Source organism: Trematomus bernacchii, unplaced genomic scaffold (assembly GCF_902827165.1).
Source record: "Trematomus bernacchii unplaced genomic scaffold, fTreBer1.1, whole genome shotgun sequence".
Classification (NCBI taxonomy): Eukaryota; Metazoa; Chordata; class Actinopteri; order Perciformes; family Nototheniidae; genus Trematomus; species Trematomus bernacchii.
In genome coordinates this window covers 22,573,221-22,594,159 of record NW_022987739.1, presented here as the reverse complement: position 1 = coordinate 22,594,159, position 20,939 = coordinate 22,573,221, and the positions used below count along the sequence as shown (strand labels likewise).

Below are 20,939 nucleotides of genomic sequence, written 5' to 3'. Positions count from 1 at the left end.
GTGAGTGTCAGTATATTGAATCAAGTCAGAATAAAGCCCGTGGAAATCCTCTAACATGTTGATTTGTGTGCAATACGGTTAGATTTTTCAATTCCCCAGTCATCCAGAAAATTCCACCCAACTGCAGCTGAATGTGATACATCTTTGTCTGCCAGCTTTGGTAAGGTATTATTGGTTCACAGTTGGACCAATTTTGCCAGAGAATTAACTCAACTATGTTAGCAGTCAGACTATATTTGGACCAGTGTTGCATCAAGATGGAAATATTCTGGTGTTATTCATTATGAGTATGGTTACATAGGTTGATTCTAATCCCAATTATAAACGAATAATTTCCAGATGTAATAAAAATGTGTGCAGATTATTTTCATTTAACTTAAAGGGGACCCATGCAAAATGCACTTTTGCACGTCTTTTATACATGCATATGTGTTCCCGGTGTGTCAGGGAACTCACCAAGTGTCAGAAAACAAAACCCTCTCTCTTTTCCTCCATACCCAAATCTCTAAAAACGGGGCTGCAACGGATCTGATACAGACTGATCCAGATTTGAAAATTCTCTGACATCAGGAACGAGGAGCTCCGCCTATATGGCCAACCTATCAGGGGAATGTGGGGTTGGGCCACGGCCGGTCATTGCCGCTCGAAAGCTGGAGACGCTGTAGTACATATGCCAGGCCTGTAAGTGGCGCTGTAGTCTGCCACAAAAGCAGCGAAGAAGACTTCCTGTGGTTGCCCTTCTGTTTATTCTCCGCTGTGGCTCTTTTTCTCCCCGTCGAGGCAAGCACTGTAATTCTCTCCGGTAGTCCACCAGCAGATGACAAACACCCACCTCTCCGCCTATTCCAAGGAACGAGGGGACCGTGCGGCAGAGTTTCAGTTAGATTTTTTTTCGCCGGTCAACATGTCCGTTAAAGTTTAAATCTTCCGGACAAAATTAGAAAAGTGCCGGTCAAAGGTCTTCTTTGTTATTTATTGAGCTTTAAAACAAATGAATAACGACTCTATATAATAATATAAGAATAAAACACGGAGGACGGAGATCTCTTTTTCTCCCCCTCTTCTGACAGCCCAGCAGCTGATCTCAAAGCACGCTCCCCTCTCCTGCAGGGGGGCGTGGTCAGCTGCAGCTCATTTGCATTAAAGCTACGTCACAGAATCAGCCCCCTGCAAAAACAGGGCTGGAAAAGAGCAAATAGAGCGAAATGAGGCATGGCTAAAATGCAGGATCTGTTTGGTATTTTGAAAAAAAAACTAAACAGACATGTTTCATATAGGTATGGCCATCCAATATATTGTTCAAATATAGCGTGATAGGTCCACTTTAAAGTGACACCAGATAGCATTTTAAAAAGCTATATGTTAAAATGTTAAGTCATAAAACCCAAATTGTTAGTTTATCTATGACAGTAATTTATGGGGTCCTGTAAGACCATCTTCCTCTAAGCATATAATAATTTTTCTCTCATCTTATTTTCCTCTCACTAGGCTCAGCAGTTCTACAATTTGAGACTGGAAATATGTTTTCCATGAATCAATTAGCAGTGTTTCTTTGATGTTAGCAATTAATTTCAATACAAATAAACTGTCCTGGAGCAAAACTGAGTTGTGGCCACAAATACAGAACAAAATATGACTTCAATAATCAGAGACAGATAGAAAATACCTTTATCAAAGTAAATAATGTTTCTTTCAAGTGATCAAGATATTATTTTTATTTATACATGTAATGATCAGATAGTTATTGTTTAAATGACAAGAGAAACCTTTGTTCACTTAATTAATATAGTTCCTTAACTGATATTAAAATGTTGTCTTTTTAGGTTTTAGATTAGGTATCATAATGGCCCCAGTACAGAAATACATTGAGAACAATTATATAAAATCCTTTCTGTGTGACAGATGTAGGAAAATCCTTTTTTTACCACCCAAAAATCTATGGTGGGAGAGTCACTAAAAGCTCAGAAGGAAGACAAACAGATACAAATGTTCACCAACTAAAAAAAAACATACTTCCCTCCTCTTGTCTCATCTTTACAGAGACATGAAGACGTTTGCCCTCCACATGGATGGCTCTCTTCAGAATAACAACACTCAAGCCTCAGTGCCTTCTATCTTCACTGTGCAGCAAACACACTCACATCCGCAGAAAAGGCCATTACAGTCTAAACCAGGGCCATTAGAGCCTAAACAAAGAGCTGAGAGTCAAGCTAAAAATAAACCTACAAATGAAGCCTCTTAGCCGGGTTAGCTTGTTAGGCCGAAGCTGCGATCATCGATCCCCTGAACTCTGCGCACGGCCGTGAACACCGGCTGTGGACACTAACACACCCCTCTGCCAACACACCAATTTCCCAACTGGTCGCAACATAGACACTGCAAGGATGGCAATTACGGCTCTGTGTGTTTTTTCTGCTGTCCCTCCAGACTCTCTCTCCCTCATTATGTTTGATCTCCCAGTCATTATCCAGTGCAGCAGCGTTTCATCACCTCCCTGATCACATTGATCCGCTGCCCGGCTCGACACCGACGCTCCTCTTAAGACACGGACCAACTAAAACTGCCTGGTGCTCAGTTAAAAACTGTGATTGCTATTGACAACCTCTGTTTGATATGTATCCGTGTGTGGCAGGTGAAAAGCGCACAATGGAGCATGCAATCCGAAGGTAATGGTGTGTTGTTGGTCTAGCCTCGTCGCCTATGAATCATATTTGCATGTTATCATCTAAGCTATCAGTTTGGTGATAGATGTTCCATAACATGTAGCAAGTTAAAAGGAAATGTGATTTCATTGGATCACATTTTTTTAATCAGTCTTTTCTACTTTGTTGTGTCAGTTCTTCTTCTCCGTTATGCCACGCTCAACACTTTCTTTGCTGATGATTCATTTTTAAGCCTTAGGGTTAGGGTTCAGACCTTTATTTTATGGCATATTTCTTCCTTTTCTGGAAGGAAGTATGACTTTCATTGACAGTAGTGCATCGTCGATTCTAAGGAATGGCAAGTAGAAGCGAGTAAAAGCGGAAAACCTAATAAAGTACTGTTAAACTAAGTACACTTACTGGTAGAGGGACAACCCACACGGCTCATTACTCCATGCTAGCCCTACCTTCCAATCTCATTACCTCTGGCTTTGAACATGCCATCGTTGGCCTTTTCACCAGCACATAGAAAGGCGAAGTCCCTCCCTTTCCGGGGAAGCTCCATGGGACCTTATTTCGGAGAAAGTATGTATTGAAGTCAATGGGGAGAGAAAGATTATCTTTCGATCCCGTTTGAATTGTGCCACGAATTACACATATGATGTTTGTCAATTTAAAAGATAATTTTCCAAGTCAAAAAAATTAAAATGTGTCGTAAAACTGTGAAGTAACACTTTTTTTTGTGTGAAACCGCTCAATGAACTACATCTCCCGTCTCGCACCACACACCAAGACGGCCGTCACGTTGGCACATTTCACTTCTTTCTTTCAGAATGAGGTGAAAAGTATTAAAAGAGGTGAAAATCACTACAAGTCTGGGCATGTTGAGAGCTGTACATACACACAAGGGGAGTTAGTCGGTTCCGTAAGAGCCAGCATGCAGGACCGAGATTCTGGGATTTGTAGTCTTTCTAGTTGCGTATTTTTCATAGTCTTATATTTCAACAGTTTTACGACAAACTGTGACTTTTTTGACATGGAAATTATTTGTTAAGATTGACAAACATCATATGTGTAATTCGTGGCACAATTCAAACGGGATCGAAAGATAATCTTTCTCTCCCCATTGACTTCAATACATATTTTTTCATAAATAAGGTCCCATGGGTCGGAAGTAGATGGGCGGGACTTCGCCTCTCTATACCGAAGTAAAACTAGAGCATGGACGCGGGAAGGGGGGGTGCTGAGGGGGCTGCAGCACCCCCATCTGTTGGCGGAGAGTTGTAACTGCAATGCCAAAAGTTCACTAAACAAATCAATACAAGTTTTATTTTGAGTTACTATTTTTGAGTTAGCATTTTAGTGAAAGCAGTCTATAAAAAGCTTCACTATATAAGAGAAAGTGATAATGCGGTGTGCTTCTTCTGTTGCTCTGCTATAGAAAATAAGCTTGTCAGTGCAGACAAGATCAGGGATGGGAGTTTTGTGAAAGCAGGGTTTAACAACTGGCGAAAGGCAGGGGAAAAATTTAGGGAGCATGAGAAGTCCCATCAACACACAGGTCGTCAACAAACTGGCAGCATTAAAACGAACACCGATGAATGCGCTGCTCTCACAAGCTGTTGCTAAAGACCAAATTACTGCATTTAATATTACGTTATTATACAGGGCCGCCCCTCCCTACACGCAGATCACGCAGACTGCGTGGGGCCTCACCTCGCATAACGGGCCTCATTTTGCGGAGGGAGCCTCATCTGAAGCGCAACCGTGGCGCACCTAGAGCGCCAGTTTCGCCGCTGCGAGGCTCCACTAGCACTCTTTTTAACCGTTAGAGCCAATATAATCGAGGGGAAGTTCCTAAAATCCATCTAAACATTACCCATTGGTGAATGAGTGATGCGTAGCCAGAATGCCCAAAACCTGAAGCTGTCATACACTCTCGTAGCAGCTAATATGAAATCTCCGTTATTGACATAAATATGAAGATGGATTATCAGTAATCATTTCAAAGTGACACAGACACATTGGATTAACCTATGGATTAACCTTCAGCAGCGTTTTTATCATTTTAATGCCATTGAACACAACCTTTGATCAGAAAACAACAAAGGTAAGACGTTTTTAGCCGTTTTGGCTCTGTAAAGCAAATTTCTTTGTTGTTGTTTGTTGTCGTTTCGCTCAGTGATGATACTTATATGTCTGGAATCTGTGGAATCTCAGTTTGCTAATCGATATCTTGTTTGTGCAGATCCGATAATTATTAAGGGTATTGTACCATGAGTTCTGTGCTAAGTGCGTTAGCATTTTTTCGCTCAGGGCTAATTCAGAGCCTTTGTTATTACCCTTTTGTTTCGTTTAGCTAAAAATTGTTAATATTGTCTGAAAGCTGAGTTTCTTCCCGTTAAGTGAGTATGACACATTCATAGTTTATTAAATGTTAAGAAGCCCTCAGACCAGTGGCGGCTCCAGAGTATTTTTGTTGGGTAATCTATGATAGGGCTAACCCATACAGTGGTGGGGCTCAAGTCAGTTTTTGCGATGTAATTACATACACGCTATATCGCCCCCCTTGACAGTGAAACGCCATGCGTGAGGTTCAGATTATTTCCCTGTCTCAATCAAAATTGAACTGTATGAAATAAAAAGGCACATTTGTCTTGTAGTAAATAAAAAGGGCAACCTGGAGCCAATCCTGCAATTTCCCCACAGGTTAAAAAGTTGACATGCTGAAAACCCAACCCCATGCTGGAAGTCTTAACCAACTGGTTAAGACTTCGGCTCATACAACTAACCCCGAACATCCTGCTCTGAATTCAGGTCCCTCAGTTCTTGTCACACAATAAACCTCTTCACAGCGATAAAATGGAGGATGTTGTGTTACATTTGTTTTACTTGACCAAGCTCTTCTGATCAAAGCCTTTGGGCAGAACGAACCAGTTATGTCTAGTCTTCTGGTTTACGTCTAATTGCATTGCTCATTTACATGAAAGAGGAACAGAGTGTAGAGAGCCAAAGCTGAAGATAAAAGACACGAGCTGCCTTATCACAGCAGAACAGCGCTCTGCATGCTATTAGCCTGTTAGGTTCAGCATGAGCTCTGATTACCTTAACAGTTCTATATACCTGTAGGTAGAGAGTGACGAGAACACCATCAGGGATTCATTAGCCTGCTGTCATAATTAATGTTGCATGGAGCCGGAAAACAGCTCCCCTCAGGGAAGGGTACGGCGTCAGGTTGGCAAATGTAGGAGGGTGTTCACAATCGCACCGAGTCAGATAGTGTTACGCATTGATTAGTGCTATGAGCTTGTTAGAGCTATTAAGTATCACAACTGATTTAATCACTAGAATGCTGGAAAAAAGAGTGAACTGTTGTGGACAAGTGGAAGAAAGGGGTGGGAAGTCAGGGGAGGAAAGAAGAGGAACACTCTTCTTGACTTTAGTTACGTTTTTTTAGAACTCGATCCTGTACTAAATTTAATTTTCCAATTGCAGCTAAAATGACTTTCACTTGGCACACAGCAGTGAGTTCATGTCATGGATTCGGTATAATCACTAGCTAAGTACAATGGTAATGCCGCAAAACCTGACCAACATAATGGAAGTTTGTGGTGTTTTGGCATGGTTTCTAATAAAAATGTCACAAGAACCCATACTTTACTACCAAGTCGTTGCCAAAATTCTGAAATAGGTATGGAACTCGTTCTTCTACGAAACTACAGAACAAGTGCTCAAAATGGCAATAACATAATGGCAGTTTGTGGTTTTTTGGCACGGTTTCTATAAATGTCACAAAAACCCATACTTTACTACCAAGTCGATGCCAAAAATTCACAAAAAGGGCATGGAACTCGTTTTTCTACGATACCGCAGGACCAGGGCTCAGATGGCAATGACTTATGGTAAATGTACTTCAAATAGCTTGGGCGGAGACAAATCTAGATGATCAAGTTACTGTGTCTATGTTTGATACTACAAAAATGTGTATGACTTGAACAAAGTTTTCTGGAAATTTGCCATCAAACCAAAACTATAAGCTAAAAGAATCAAAGAAATATGTAGAGAGATCACCACATGGTGAATAGATATGTTTTTTAATTATTTTAATAAGCGTTGGTCAAATTTAAACCAAAAGCATGGTCAAATGATATGCAATTATTTATCTGAATTTACCTGGTCAATCCTGTAACCAGAACAATATTTAAAGAGCGTTGTTGCTGAAGCAGGGCGGCGTTACGGAGTGTCAGCAGTGATAGAGGCTGTATCTGTTAGCTTCCCTCTGCACAGGCCTCCCTTGCTGCTGCTGCTGCTACACTACTGCTACTCGTGATTTGTGAATATAGGAATGTAGTATGTCAGTGCGTCAGCCAATCAATTATTCAGGACAAATACAGCCTTGTGTGGTTGCAGGATTCTAGATGGATGGATAGATGGATGGATTGATGGAGGAGAGGAGTAGTGGACGAGGGGCTCAGCTAGCAAAGCGAAGAGAGACATATAGAAATTAGATATTTACCCGAGGCCAGAGTGGTATGGATGTTATTTATGGAAGACAGACCAAACCCACTCCCATAAAACAGACGGCAGCCAGACAATTAAAGAGAGCAGAGAGGCGGCAGAGGAAAGAAGGAAAGAACATTGCTCCATGTCTGACCTATTTAGCAAACGGAGAGCCATAAACACAGCAAATCTTAAGTCACTCTGCAGCAGACAGCCAGCGCTAAAGCAGAGCAAACCACTCCAACCCTGTAAAAAAGCTAATCAAAGCCTGCAGGGTTCAGAATAGCTTTTAAATTGGGGCTCTGTTTTCTTTTACGCTTTTCACATTTTGAGCTTCTTCATTCCGTCAAAACAGTCCACATATACAGTAAAGAGAGCTACTGGATCACAACGGGTCTCGCTACTGAGCCACAAAATGTGTATATGTTTCTGCAGATAGGCAATAGGAAATATATGGTCATTGATCTGCGGCTCCCAGAGTTCACGCAGCAGTTTATGAAGCATAGGTTGGAGGGTGGAGTCTTCTGATCAACAGCCACGAGTCTAACCCCTAGATTCCACCGGGTCTGTCTGCGGCGCGTTACGGGCGCGTTACGGGCGCGTTACGGGCGCGTTACGGCTGCGCCGCGGTGCTCACGGCGATCGCGGCCACTCTAGTCAATGGGTGCTATTCCACCACACGCGGTGCGTTACGGCTCAGAAGCGGCTCAGAAGCGGCTCGGCGCAGGGCTCCTCTAAAATTAGGATCGAATCCTATTTTTGTCGCGGCGCAGCCTTAACGTAAGGTCGGGCAGGCAGGAAGTGGAACGTTCAGAGCTATATATACACACACACAAACTAATTTTGCAGACCCTATCCCTCCGTAGTCTTTCAAGTAGGAGGAGAAATGCCAGCGTTCTCCTCCGGTTTACAGGCACTGTGTACATTATATATATAGAATAATTATGATGATGAATGCATTTTTTTACCACTAAAATACAGCAACACATCTTTGATTCATGTCGTTTATAACTGGAATATTACAGTTATTATTAACTTTGTCTGTACAAAGTAGCCTGTCCAGGAAATATGCCCAAATCAACAAAAACTGCGAGCCGGCAGGCAAGACGCTCCGCTTCTGAAATGCTTCTGAAACGCGCCTGGTAGGGTATGACGCCGGAGGAGGCCGGACCAAAACCGCAACGCGGCGCAGACGGACCCGGTGGAATCTAGGGGTAAGCAAACCTAATTAGGGATGTCCCGATCACCTTTTTTTGCTCCCGATCCGATTCCGATCATTTGATTTTGACAATCTGCCGATACCGATTTTTCCCGATCCGATCTTTATGCAATGCATTAAGAGAAAAAAAAGGAGAAAAGCATTCAAGTTGTCCCTTAAACCCCACGTTCTCCACCACAGATAACGGCTGGTCATCCAACGCGATGAATTCAGCTATCTTGGCTGTTATTTTTTTGGCCTTTTCACTGTTCTGGGGCAGTTTCTCTTTCCTTTTAAAAGTCTCTGAAAGTGTTGGTTGTTTCAGTGCCGTTACCTGAGTGGCCGCTGTGTACTCCTCGTGTTGTTGTTGGTGTTTGTTTCTCAGCTGGCGTATTAGATTGGTCGTGTTGAACGTAGCTCTGTTCTTTCCACCACGCGGAACCTCCGCCTTGCAAACATTGCATCTGGCTGTTACACTGCCTTCGCTTTCAATTTTATAATACTTCCAAACTCCTGACATTTTCTCTGTCCCGAGTCACCAGCTGAACGTAGCCTCTCGTTAGCTTACTGCTACTATTAGACACTGCGCCCTGCCCACTCTGTTGCCAGATTTGAGAGAAATAAGCAACCAGGTCTATGAAAACAAGCCCAAAAGAAGCAACACATACATGATGTTGTGTAATTTTAAACCAAAACTAAGGCCTCAGGATGACTTTAAGACGTGAACATGGTCATTTTTGTTTTGTAACATTAAATAAAATAAGAAAAATATTTTATTAAAAAAAAAAAAAAAAAAAAAAATTCCGATCCCCGATTTTTTTCTCCCGATTCCGATCTTTTGAAAATCACGTGATCGGCTCCGATCCCCGATCACGTGATCGGATCGGGACATCTCTAAACCTAATGATTGATATTCCATAATAAACCTGACTTTGGCAGTTGATACGCAGATTATTTCCCGATTCATTCGATTAAACGCTGGTCTAAGAAATTGAAGAAAATTGGGAAAAACAACAGTTTCCCGCAGTTTCCCGCACACACAAACCCAAAGACGCATGATAATGAAAATATTTTTGAGAAGTTGGAACCAGGTTGGAATTTGAAGATTTTATGATTTACAGCTTATGTTTTCAGCCAATTTTGCAATCTTATAGGAAACAACAGTGAACAGTAATGGGGAATTATTGCCTTAACTGAACATTTCTAATGCAATGTCCTTCAAGATAAAATGAACAAAGTTACTAAAACATGACGGAAGATGAAACAAATGTGAATAATCCTTTAAGGCCAAACTCAGCCAAAGTTCCAGAGTGAATCCTAACCGGAAATCCTCAGCAAGGACACATTAACACTTGTGGTTTAGTTTGAATCTGGAACCTTAATATTTTGTAATATGAACCTTGTTTCCTGGCAGCAGCTTTTCTTGGAAGACTAACACTCCCATGGCCCTCACACATAGGAGGGGCCCACTGGGCTTTATGCAGGGCTAGTATTTATCTTCACTAGAGCTGGAGGATCAGTTCAGCAGCAATCACAGAGGAGGAAGGGATATCCAAGGCCGATATCTCACAACCTGAACAAAAACCAAAACTTTCTTTTTCAATAGAAACCATACATTTTTGTTGCTGATTCAACCCTGGTTGTGCTACCAGAATTGAAAGGTACATACTACTTGGCTAGATTTGCCTAACGTTTGCCATGTAATGCATTGTGAACAAATTATAGATCAAGACCACATTCAGAAACTGAATAATTATAGTACAAACTCTGGCAACTCAAGAACACATAGTGAAAAAAACACGTTTCATTCCGGGTTCTTGAATGCATGAAGTCTTGAAAACATTTGTAACAAGTATGGAGTGTCTTCGATTAGTGAAACATGTGAAAAAAACCTGGAAAAGATTAACCCCCTTGGGCCTTTTCTGGTCCACCTCTGCACACACAACCTTAGGGGGTCAGTGTAGAGTTTTATAAATGTGGAAAAGTGATCTAGAAGCAGAATGGGTCCCCAAAAAGCTGAATCACAACTGGGGTCAAAGAAACCCTAAGGCCAACCTTTTAAGGCCAACAGTTGAACTGTTTGAACATCTTCTGTTCAAAACTCAGGGTCATGCCACAGCCACATCAAGCTAACAAAGCCGATACGTTTGAGAGCAACTGAACCAGACAATTGATACCAATACCATACTTTTTCACAAAATACACTAGTACTCCACACATATCAACGTCAAACATCAGACAAAATGTTTTTGATCCAATAATGTGGATTTCATGAAAAACAGTCCTGTTGAATTCATTCCAACTGATCAGTGTAGGAGAATCCATATAGAGAACCCAAACATCCCCATGATGTGTTCGACTGTGTCCGTGTGGGCAGCACTCACCTGAAGCAGCAGCTGCTCCAGGAGGCTGAGCCCCCATATCGGTGTGTGGGCCCCCCGGGGATCGGTGGTACAGGCCTGGGCCAGGATTTGGTTGCAGGAGGGCCAACTCTCAACCCGATGTACTCCACAAAAGTCCCAGGGAAGTCTCCCGTCTCTTTGGTCCTCTCGTTGGTGCCGTGCAGCCAGCCTCTCGGACTCCGCTCGTCCCCATCCTGGTAGTCCAGCCCTGGCACTGCCATCAGTGTTGCCTTTTGGACAGTGAGCAGGTCGCCCGTCTGGAGGCTGATGTCATCACCGCGCTCCCGCTTGTATTCAAAGAGCACCCGGTACTGGAAACTGTCGGATGCCATGGTTACAGGAGCTCATAGGACTGTTTTAAAACCAAAAATAAAGGTGTTGCCTGAGATTTGCTGTGTTGAAAATGAAATAAATGTCTTGGAAAAATACTAAAAGGAAACTCTGTTAGTTAAAAAAAATCCCTGAGGTGAAACTCGATCGCAACATGTCCAACTTGTAAAGCCGCCTGAGATTTGCTGTTTCGTGCTGACTTGAATGACACAGTGAAATTTGACACCTTTGCTTAGTCCTACAAAAGCTTGAAGGGAATGTCCAACCTTCTTTATACAAAAATGTAAGTCCTCCAAGTATAGTGAAGCTGAATTGACCAGCTGGCCTTTTGCTTTCAAATGTAGATTTGGTTTAATGTCCATGCAGTTCTTAAAAAATCCATCGTATCAATCCACCAGTCTGTCAAAGCTCTCCAGTCTGAGGCCTCCAAATGTGCAGACCACTGACCAGCCACCACACTTTGCCTGTGATTTGAAAAGAAAAAGGCAGAGGGGGGCTAGGTGGTCTGGAAACTCGAGGGTGGCACAGTTTTCTAGGACGGGACGACCTCCAGACGTTCCCCAAAGCTTCTGCGGGTTCTTTCGATTTTGACGAGAAAGTGAACAAAGCCTACTTAGTCCTCTGTCAGATCAGACGCCCGCATACTCCTATACACACTCACACACACCTGAGGAAAATCCACTGCAGTGTAGAATTTGGCTTCTAATCCTGAGTGTCCCTATGTGCACTCTGCTGTGTGAAATCCTGCTGCTTCGCCTTTCTTGTCTGCGCAGCCTCCTGGAGCAGACACACGCTCCTGCAAACTTAAAATGAAGTTGTAGAGGTTAACATCACACACTTTTATGCAGATTTAAGGATTAAAATGCATTTATATACTGAAATATATCCGACTTGAAATTATTTGTTTAAAAAGTCAGAGGTTAATTAAGTACAAAGCATGCTCAAAACTTCAACATAAGTAAAAATATTCTAATAAAAATGCATTGAAAGCATCCCTCACGACTATGATTAGCAGGCTGACAGAAAGCTATCAGTTACAACAAGCGTGACTAGGCGAATATGAACTTCAGACAGACAGCGTGCCCGACTTAACTCGCCCTGCACCAGTCTGCCCTGCTGTCTGCTGCAAACACACAGCAAACTCACCGCTCAAACTGCACGGAAGAGCCCTGGTCCTCCACCGACGCCTCTGCGCGCGAACTGTCCGCTTCCACACAACCCAAACCCCGCAGTGCGAGCCCAGACATCCGTGAATCCCGTCAGGATAAATGGATGGCGTGGCTGGTCCAGCAGACAGGCAGCCTGCTCGGTGCTGTAGTGACCGGCAGTGCTGATGTCAGTAAACCCCTCCTCCCCCCTCCCCCTCCTCCTGCCGTCTGCAAATTATGCCAGCAGCCAGCGGCGGAGACGGGACGGGTCGGCATGGCGCAGCTGCAGCAAAACCACCGCATGACCCGGTTACGATGCCCTCATAGTTAGTGCCGCATTTGTGATATTTTTGTGTGTGATATTGTGTTAAATACATAGCCACGAGGATGAGTATGGGATGTTCAGGAGCTGCAGAGAGGTGATGAATTATGAAAGAAGTCTGTGACCTGGAAAAGAGTTCCTGCATGAAGCCTATTCCTGCGCACCAGAGTCGCATTTTAGGGAAAACAAATAAATTATTTAAATTCTAAAAATACCTAGAGGATAATAGGTTGAGAGGTAAGAGCTGCATGGTGGGACTTGGTTGTTGTAGTCATGGATGTGTTGTAGTGCGCACATGACGCAGCAGCAGACAGCCAGACTGCTGCGTCATCAGGTGCGCAGGTTTGGAGCTGCAGAGAACATATGGACACATTGTACGGAGCAGGAAACAGGGCTGCAAGGCTCAACTTTCTTCCGTCTCTGTAAATCTGATGGACAAAACCAGAAGAGAAAATTATAGATTCGGTCATTATGAAAAAAGTATGTTCTCTTAAGGGTTAGGATAAGTGCAGGTGTGTGTCTTCTTCATGTATTAACATGTTTCCCAAAACTATACATTTAGACTAGTCAAATGTGTTTCTATCATCCCCTTTTTGTAATTATTCTGGATTTATTGGCCTTTATCTTATCTTGGTTATTTATGTAAATAAATAACTAGTTTAAACATGTTTTAAAAATGTTGTTTATATGAGCTCTAACAGTGGGGATATTAGCATAAATGCATTCCAGGAGGACGCAACCCTGCTTTGCAGCGGTACAAAGTAGAAAATTAAAATAGAGGCATTTTGACTAAACAAGATTAAAACAGATAAGAGTGAGGTGTGGAAACCAAAGCTATCCAAATGAAATACTTTTAGAATATATATATTTTTTAAGGGACAGTTCACCTACCATTATAAAGTACTTATTTGTCCTAGTAGTGTGCAGTAACAACAATAAAGTTGACTGGGCTTTAGTCAGACCACCTCTCCTCCCTCCTCTCTCTAAAATAAAAAGGGACAGTTCACCCCAAAATCAAATCGATATATTTTTTCTCACGTGTGGGTTATTTATAAATCTAGATTGTTTTGGTGAAAGTTGCCAATTGTTGGGAATATCAGTCTTCTTTAGAATATAATAGAACTAAAAAGCTTTAAAGCTCCAAAAATGTACATTTGACTAAACTTGTTTTTTCAGAAATCATGACCCAGGATAATCCACAGACTTTATGGAGTGATGAACTCTCCCATCCCTGTAATCTTAAATATCCTGTTAACCTTTCCGCTCCACCCTCTCTTTGTACAATGAGCATACAGGGCCCCAATTAATTCAGGTATGTGCATTTATGGACAAGATTTAAATACTAATACTAAATACTAATATACACAGTATGATTCCTTGTTCAACAGGCCTCAAGATCAGGTAATAAAACAAATCAACCTTAAGGCCCCTGTCATGTCTGTTGATACCGTGCTGCAGTATGGCATATTCCCAAACAGTACAACAACAAGATATAAGGCTTTTAAGTGGCTACAATATATTTAGCTAAAAGCAGAACATCTGTCCAGTGTCAACGCATTTCAGTGTCTTCTCCAAACTTTATCTGGTTTATATACTTTTTGTTTAGCTAGTTCGACATGAATAAGAAAGATACTCGCGCACTCGAGCTGGTTTCTCCAAAATTACCGCACCTTTAATGGATAAACGAGATTGTCAGGGTTTGATATGAAGGCAGGACCCAACGCAGTAAGAAATAATAAAGCAGGTAATCTTAACAAAAAGCGAGCTTTTATTAAAATAGCCGATGACAAGGAAAAACTAAGAAAAATGTAACATCCACCAACCGGGGAGCACGAGGAAGGATCAAGGGAAAACAGTCAGGAACAAACATGGAGACGACGTGAGATCAGGAACCAAACCATGGGGACAACGACCCAACAAGGAACACAAGGGAAAGTAAGACTAAATACACAAGGGTAATTACAAGACAAGACACAGCTGGGGAGGGGAGGAGAAACACAGCGGCAACAGGTAAACACAATCAGAGGCCGTTTCTCAATGTCGAGTATACCTGCTGCAGAGCCACTATTTCAAGTATAATACGTCATCGAGTGGCGCCGAAGGACTGTTTAAATGCATGTTAAATGCCCAGCATTCGGCGCCACTCGATGACGTAGTATACTTGAAATAGTGGCTCTGCAGCAGGTATACTCGACATTGAGAAACGGCCAGACAATCAGGCAAATGAGGGAAACTAAAGACAGGAAGTAAAGCAAGACACAAAGGGGGAATACATTTCAAAAATAAAAATGAAAAATAAGCAGACCGTGACAGAGATATTCAAATGTAAGTACTTTTAAAGTCTTGATTGATAACAAGTTAACGTCATATGTGGCAGCAACAAACAGCTATAAAGCTACCGGTTGCTTCACTACAATGTCTTGTTTTGACACCAATCTCATTAAGAATTAATAACATGTAAATCAGATAGCATGTGAGCTGATGGAAGGTGTATATTTTTCAGACCTTTTGGTAGAGTTGAACTGTCCGTTGTCTCTTCTTTCAGTCTCTATTTAAAGGTTATATTAGTGTTGGACCTACTTCTGTACAGGGCACGGAGGGACTAATCTGATATTTATCACATAACGGCATTGTAATACACGTTTCGGCTGCATTAAATATTACATATCTGCCCTAGTTAACTCTATTTATAGAGCCCTGATGACAAGACTTCTAGACAAACAGGAACTGCCGCCAAAACTGAAAACTTGACGTGGATCTTAAATATATAAGCAATTAAACAACATCTTACATTTCTTTTCACACAATACGTCTCCTTGCAGTATCAACACTAATTCGGCTGACTTTTATATTTGATCCAATTGGTAGATAGGCTGTATTTACGCCATAACGGTGCACAGCTGATAGAAAGGGACACCTACTGGTTAAAGCACGTTATTGCATTTTATAATTTTATTATTAGATATTAATAGGATCCCTATAAAGTATATTCTTTACTCGTCGTTATTCTCTACTAATAGTTAATTAAAGACTGTATATAATGACTATTTTGCACATCCCATTCAAGATTTCAAGATTTTCTAAGGTTTATTGACATTAAAGACTGTATATAATGACTATTTTGCACATCCCTTTCAAGATTTCAAGATTTTCTAAGGTTTATTGACATATCATATTATACACAACTACGGTGTAGTTATGCAATGAATGAAAAATTTGGGTCGCAGGTTCCTCAACAGTGCATTACAAGACATCTATCAATATGTGTGTACCTCCACCATTACATTGTCATATTCTGCACATTTCTTATACTATCTACATACATCTTATAAGAGTATAATACATATGTATAATATCAGTTAAAATAAGTGCTTAAATATAGTTAACATGGCAGGAAAGCAATATATTAGACGTTAAGTACTTAACGGCTTAATATTTATCTGTAGATACAAATTTCACTGTGTGCTGTGTGCTCTGCATGTGTGACCATCAAAGAGGGTTTCATCCCTCCATATTCATCTTCTCTACCCCCAAAGCTTTTTTCTTATTCAAAAGAAGACCTTAACCTGAAGTATTCTTTAATGTTTAAATAAAGCCTTATTAGTTGGTCTGTTTTGCACATCCTCCTATTAATATCTAATAATAAAATTATAAAATGCAATAACGTGCTTTAACCAGTAGGTGTCCCTTTCTATCAGCTGTGCACCGTTATGGCGTAAATACAGCCTATCTACCAATTGGATCAAATATAAAAGTCAGCCGAATTAGTGTTGATACTGCAAGGAGACGTATTGTGTGAAAAGAAATGTAAGATGTTGTTTAATTGATTATATAATTAAAATCCACGTCAAGTTTTCAGTTTTGGCGGCAGTTCCTGTTTGTCTAGAAGTCTTGTCATCAGGGCTCTATAAATAGAGTTAACTACGGCAGATATGTAATATTTAATGCAGCCGAAACGTGTATTACAATGCCGTTATGTGATGACTTTCAAAGAGAAAAGCAAGCACACTCGGAATAATGTATTATTTAATTTATTCATACAGTCTATGGTTGCTACAGAGGATTGTGGGTAATGTCCGTCAAACTTCCGGGTTCCTCCATGGGATGGGACCATAGACTGTCTATGGTCCCATCCCATGGAGGAACCAATAAAGATAACACCATTAAACAGTTACACAACATAATCGACATAATATCGATAGCAGCGTCCCTAGCAACCACCTTGGTAACAATGAAAACGTTGTATTTACACAATTTCCTGAAGTATTCTTCGTAATAACTAGCAAACTAAAGATCATGTACATCCACTGCACACATAATCTGAAATAACAACTCATATTTCTCGCATCAAATGACATCAAAACGCATTTTAATGGCCAAACTAACCTTAAAATAGGCATTTTCTACCGAGAATAAAACGAAGGTCGGCCATGTTTTTTTTATTTCTGCGGAGAGAAAGTTGAAGATCACGTGACATAGACGCCAGCCATTGGAAATGAATGGTGAAAAAAAACGTAGGGATCCTACAATTTCAGAGGCTTTTTTTGTATAAATACTACGTCCCAAGTTGTGGACCAACGTAGTTATTACACGTTTAGATGTGAGACTGGGTTGCTTTAATCACTAGGCGGTGCACACAAGGTACACACAGCATACCATGCCATAATAACTTTGTATTATTAGTGTAGGACCCTTATGTATGTATAACATCTGAAGATGTGTAGTTTTATTCATGTTTTCACATAATTTTACAGGATATTGCTGTATTATTTCACATGTTACTTCTACACATTAATATCTGATTTGTAAAACATCACAGACAGAAAGGTATATCCGTCATTTAATGGTAAGCTATTGAATTCTGATTCCATAGATGTGGGCTCTATAAATAAATAACTATGGCAGATGTTTAATATTTAATGTAGCCGAACCGTGTATTACAATGCCGTTATGTGATGACTTTCAAAGCAAGCACACTCGGATTAAAGTATTATTTTCTTTTTTATTAACTGTTTTTCGGATTTCATATAGCATAAACACCATATCCCAACGTGCATTGCGGCTAAACAATCCAATCACCGAGCTTAAACCATAGCTGAGGATCTTGGGTAATCAGTTCAGTGGGTGTGTATCTGTTTCCGGTTATTTTATTTTGAAATTCAGTTCCTGACGGACGCCAACAAAGCCAGAGATTATAGAATTAAACAAATAAATAAAAACAAGGATAATTGTGTGTTATTGTTGAGTAAATAACAGTGTGTTATTTAGAAAAGAATAACAAATTAGAAGGAAAAAAAGATTTAAAAAATACTGATTTCAGTATTCTGAGGCTCTGAGCCCCATTTATTTTCCTCACGGACGGCAAAAGAAGTCCGACATTATACGATTTAAAATAAAAACAATAATCGTGGCTTAATATTGAGTAAGAACATGTTTTTATGAACCACACAGCTTCCGGTCTTCCAAGACCCGACCGGACAAAAAGACGTGGTTCAGGCACGAAATACACTACCAATAGAAATACATTGCTTTTAAAATCGTTCTGTGTGACACGAAAAAAAGGGGGAAATTGTGTTGGTGAACACGAATCAATAGATTAAATGTAGTGACTATAACACGAAATGCCGTGAGACTGGGTTGAACTTGTAGCCTATTTGCTTTGGGCAATTGCAATTGCTGCTCATGCTCACTCCTCCCACAATTCAATCATCTCTTCCTGTTCTGTGACATTTCGCCTGACACGCTGCCATGTATGCAAATATAGAGCGACAGAAATCAATAAAGCACTTGCTGAGAAATAGAAAAGATATAATCAGGATAATACAGGCATTTAGTCATGCTTGTATCTCGGTGTCAGACAGGGATGATTGTCTTCTTTGAGGATCTCAAGCTCACGTCTTCCTCTTTGTCTTATCTCTAACAGCCACCGGCCAATCAGACGGAAGAAAATCTTTATGAGACCAAATTGTCGCTTCCCAGAGGAGATGAAGGCTAGTTGTCCCAGATTAAATGTGTGAGGTTATACAGGCGTCATCTGCCTCTATCGCATTGGGAGTGTGCAATTACTCAAACATCCAAATATTGTGTGCTTGTATATGTGTAGACACAGCAGTGTTCCCATGGAAGCATGAGTGAATGTTTGCTGTAAGCTGTCAGGACAGAGTACACATCATGGCAGGCTGATCAGTGTTTGTCCCCCACTCATGCTGCGCTGGTGCATTTACATTACATGCCTTTGGAAAATTGTCTTTGTTACCTAAGGATTTGGGGGGTAGTGGGGAATATTGAAAACTGGATATACCTCTCCATTTCCTGGGAAAAACATAATTTTGTGTAACAAAATCTATTATTCTAACAATATCCTATCCAATTTAAAAGTTTCCACTGCCCCTTGGATCCATAATGCTATGCCTTGTGGGAGTCTAATAGAAAGATAGATAGATAGATTTTCCACCATTTTCCCATTTACTGTTTGGGCAACTTACAGTAACGTAAAACTAGTCCCTGTACATTTACAGTGATTACTGCAGCAACTTTCTCACATGCTGTTGAACGTTTGTCATCATTCTAATTAATATGAACATATAACTTAGAAACTAGGAAAGTAACACTACACAGAAGTCATACCCAAATTAGCATTCACTGTTTGGTGCCATTAGGGTAAGGCAAGGCAAGGCAAGGCAAGTTTATTTATATAGCACCTTTCAACACAAGGCAATTCAAAGTGCTTTACAAAAATGAAAGACATTAACCTCTTAAGGACGACGGTCCCCCCAGTGGACCCCCCCCCCCACGTTTTTTTTTCGAGACTGTGTCTCAGGGCTTCTTCACATTTATGAAACTATTAATGTGTAGCACCAGATTAACGGGAAGAATCTCAGCTAACTGAAGATATGAACCATTTTTACCAAAACAAAACACAAGGGTAATACCAAGCCTCTGAATTAGCACTAAGCGAAAAAATGCTAACGCACTTTAGCACAGAACTCAAGATAAAGATACCCTTATTACTTATCGTAGCTGCACATACAATATATCCGATTAAAGCTGAGACTCCACAGATTATATAGCTATAGTATCATCACTGAGCGATCCGAACTCGCGACAGGGGAAGCAAACACAGACATCACAACACGTACCTTTACGGAGCTTTTACGGGAGATCGTCTCACCGTAGATGTCAATCTGATCAAAAGACGTGTTCAATGGCATTAAAACGAGAAAAAAACGCGGCTGAATCGGTTGATCCATAGGTTAATAATGTATCTGTAGCTTTGAAAAAATTATTTATAATCCATAATTCCATTTTTATGTAAAAATCGGAGAGAAAAAGTTAGCTGCTAATGGTAGCCAACAGAGTGTATGCAGCTTCCGGTTTTGGCCACGCGTCACTCTCACTCCTTATTTGTTAATGTGTTGGTGTGTGTAGAACTTTCCCTCGATTCCATTGGCTCTAGCGGTTATAAAGAGATTTCATTCATCAAAATTGACCAAGGGGGGCCACAGATATGGAAAATCCACCCAAATGACCCCAGAAGTGTTTTTTTTTTTGCTAAATCTCTCTAAAAAGGTCAAATTGCACTTGTTTTGCATCAATCTTGATACAGTGTACTTATTATATGTTGTACTTTGGATTCCTAAAGCTTTTAGTCTACTAACCCATCATCCAAGGGTAGTTTTCACTATAAGTAAAAAAGAATTTTTGGACGGACACTATAATTTACAGTTTTTTACTATGTTCAATCTGAATTTTCTTTAAAATAAAAAACATCTGTATTGATTCTGACTTTTCTACATCCAACTCACAGGTTTATCATTACTTTGAGAACAAAGATTATTAATTTAACCCTTTTAGAAGGGAAGATATGGTCATTTGTTCTGGGAATGTCATTTTCGAGCCTGAGACCTGACAAACAGGCTCAGGGTGGAACAGGTTAAGAAAATGGCATTTAAAAACAGTCATTAAAAAGCAAAGATAATAAAATAAACATTAACCTGTTCCACTCTGAGCCTGTTTTTCAGGTCTCAGGCTCGAAAATGACATTCCCAGAACAAATGACCATATCTTCCCTTCTAAAAGGGTTAAATTAATAATCTTTTCTCAAAGTAATGATAAACCTGTGAGTTGGATGTAGAAGTGTCAGAATCAATATAAATGTTTTTTATTTTAAAGAAAATTCAGATTTTACATAGTAAAAAACTGTAAATTATAGTGTGCGTCCAAAAATTATTTTTTACAGATAGTGAAAACTACCCTTGGATGATGGGTTAGTAGACTAAAAGCTTTAGGAATCCAAAGTACAACATATAATAAGTACCCTGTATCAAGATTGATGCAAAACAAGTGAAATTTGACCTTTTTAGAGAGATTTAGCCAAAAACTGGGCCATCTGGGGTC

General features: G+C 40.5%; 1 protein-coding gene across 1 annotated transcript in view; it reads right to left on the bottom strand.

Annotated features, from left to right (window-relative positions):
* LOC117495470 (phosphatidylinositol 3-kinase regulatory subunit gamma-like) overlaps positions 1-12,438 on the bottom strand; it is a 280,107-nt gene extending 267,669 nt beyond the window's left edge. The window contains 3 exon segments of the mRNA XM_034146734.1: positions 10,725-10,782; positions 10,784-11,875; positions 12,219-12,438. Of these exon segments, the coding sequence (XP_034002625.1) occupies positions 10,725-10,782; positions 10,784-11,074 (349 nt within the window). The 5' untranslated portion in view covers positions 11,075-11,875; positions 12,219-12,438.
* Between the last annotated feature and the right edge of the window lie 8,501 nt (positions 12,439-20,939).